Genomic DNA, 2,479 nt, shown 5'->3' with positions numbered 1-2,479 from the left:
CGCCGCGCCTCGGCCGCCGCCGGCCCGGAGCGCTGCCGCGCGTGTTTGCGCTGCGCGCGTGGGACCCCCGTGCGCGGAGCCCTGTGCGCGGCGCGGCGGCGGGGAGCGAGCGAGCGAGCGGGAGAAGCGGTCACACATCCCTGCCTTCTCGCTCGCTGCTCCAACCTTTATTGCATGATGCTGCATCTAATTTTTAATTTGTAAATACAAGGCTGAATTCCCTCTAGCACCACTTGCTTTCAGAAAGCTTCTGAGCAGTTTGCTGTCTTGAATAAATTTGGCTTTGCAGGGGGGTCAGGGGGATTTGAACCGGCGCATTCTTGCGGGGCTCGCGAAGATTCACATGGTAACCGGCGGTGTGCATTGTTCGGGTTATCTGAATAAGCACCAGCCATGTGAGTTTTAACGCGATTGCCCAGGGCCATGGAGGGAGCAGGCAGAGAGCCGCAAGGGCTGCGCGCTCGCTCGCCTGCGCTGTTGGGGAAGCGCGTCCGGGGGAGGACGCAGCGCCGGCGGCGGCGGCGGCTCCTCGGGCTCTTTTCTTTTTCCTTCTCCTTTTTTTTTTTTTTTTGCAAGCCGGTGTCCTCTTTCCCTCCTGCTCCTCATTTGCCCTGCTATCTCCCTCATCATCTACTTCGCCTGCTTTTCATTGTTTACCTTCTTAATGAGGGAGGCGGGGAAGGCTGGCGCTTGACTGACAGCGACAAGCCCTTACGGGCTGCGGCCGCGCCGGCGGCCGGGCTGCGGGGCGGCCCCGGGGAGCCACGCTGGGGCGGCCCGGTCCGGCCCGTCCTGTCCCGTCCCGTCCCGTCCCGTCCCGCCGGGGGCACCGGGCCGGACCCGGCCCGCCGCGGCCGCCGCGCTGGGACGCGCCGGGAAAAGTCTCTCGGGAAGCGAAGCGAAGCGAAGCGGCGGCCCCGCGCCGGGCACCGCGCGTGGAGCGGCCCCGCAGCAAGTGTGTTTTCACTTCAAAGGGAAATGCTAATGCACCGATACCTGCTTTTAGAGTTACAGCGAAGCATATGGTGCCCAGTGGGAGCCGCTTCCAACTGCTCGGCGCAGGCGAGCGGGCGGTTTTTGCAGGGAAATTGAGTTTTCTGCCTCGGTCGGGGGGAAACTTAGCGCGAATCCATCCCCAGGCGCGTAGGCGCAGCCGGGTGGTGGTGCCCGGCCGTGAGGCGCGATCGTGTGTGTGTGTGCGTGGGGTGGGGGAAATAATAATAATATTAAAACCCCCAAAGTTGATGCTCAGCTTTCCCAAGCCAGGTGAGGCAGGAGGAGAAACGGCCGGAGGTCGCCCGCCCCCGCGGGGGAACCGGCCGCGCTCCTCGGGGCTGGGAGCTGCGCGGGGCCGGGCCGGGCGCGCAGCGGGGTCGGTGCGCGGCGGCGGTGGCTGCGCGCCGCGTTTCTCACTGGTGCCGTTGTTTCTTTCTCCAGACTGGCAAAAGACCGAAGCGCAGAAGAGGCGAGAGCAGCTTTTGCTGGACGAACTCGTTATTCTCGTTAACAAGCGGGACGCGCTGGTCAGGGACCTGGACGCCCAGGAGAAGCAGTGAGTGGGCGCGGGGGGCTCCCGGCCCCGCTCCCGGCCGCCGAGCACCTCCCGGCCCCGCGCGCGAAGTTTGGGCGCAGGCGGCCGCGGCCGGGGCGGCCGCGGCCGCGGAGCCGAGCGCGCATCCCCTCACCGCGCCTCGCCGCCTCTTTTGCAGGGCCGAGGAAGAGGACGAGCATTTGGAGAGGACCCTGGAGCAAAACAAAGGCAAGATGGCCAAGAAGGAAGAGAAATGCGTCCTCCAGTGAGCGGCCTCCCCGCAGCAGCGGCGAAACTGCAGCGCGGCTCTTTCCTACGTTTTTAAAAATGTTGACGTGAGACTGGAAGGAAAAAAAAAAGTGTTTTGAAAAAAATTTTAAACTTTTTTTTCCCCATTTTCTTAGGCCAGATGTAGGCTGCGCTGGGCCCCACTCGGTTGTTTTTGGGTTTCCATTCGCGTTGGACCATGGTTTCCTTGCGGGCTCAGCTCTCCTGCTGCAGCGAAGGGTTAGGAGCGGGATCGCACCGAGCCTGCTCGTGCGGGCGATGCCGGCGATGTTTAGGAGAAGCAGAAAGAAAAAATAAAGTCTGTTTTGGTTCCTTTAGCTGGAGGAGGGCTGAGTTTTGAAATAAATACGTTTTTGTCGTAATAGGATTAGAGAGGGGGGAATAGGAAAAAAAATCATTGGGAATGGTTTCATCTAGTCCTGCCATATGTAATACTTAATAAGCTACCTACATTTTATAGTTAGGTCGGACACGACCCAGTTATTATTAAAATGTGCTGTATTTACCAGTGTTTTATTTCCGCGGCAGTTGGGCATTTTCCCGCGACTAGAAAGAGCAGCGGCGCAGCCCGGCGGACCCGCTCGCAGGGTTTCGCTGCCGGAGTCTGCGAGAAGCCCGCGGAGCCGCTGCCGCCGGGGCGCGCTCGGGGCCGGCGCCGGG

At 61.5% G+C, this 2,479-nt stretch overlaps 1 protein-coding gene across 8 annotated transcripts in view; it reads left to right on the top strand.

The window, feature by feature from the left end:
• Positions 1–2,472, top strand: part of EHBP1 (EH domain binding protein 1) — a 222,703-nt gene extending 220,231 nt beyond the window's left edge. For all 8 annotated transcript variants that reach the window (XM_026080724.1, XM_026080728.1, XM_026080727.1 and 5 more), the window contains 2 exons: positions 1,438–1,552; positions 1,710–2,472. In XM_026080724.1, the coding sequence (XP_025936509.1) occupies positions 1,438–1,552; positions 1,710–1,800 (206 nt within the window). In that variant the 3' untranslated portion in view covers positions 1,801–2,472. The remainder of the gene's footprint in view (positions 1–1,437; positions 1,553–1,709) is intronic.
• Positions 2,473–2,479: the final 7 nt, after the last annotated feature.

The sequence above is a fragment of the Apteryx rowi genome, unplaced genomic scaffold, assembly GCF_003343035.1.
Source record: "Apteryx rowi isolate R43461 unplaced genomic scaffold, aptRow1 scaffold_53, whole genome shotgun sequence".
In the NCBI taxonomy this organism is placed as follows: Eukaryota; Metazoa; Chordata; class Aves; order Apterygiformes; family Apterygidae; genus Apteryx; species Apteryx rowi.
This window is presented reverse-complemented; position numbering and strand designations above follow the sequence as displayed.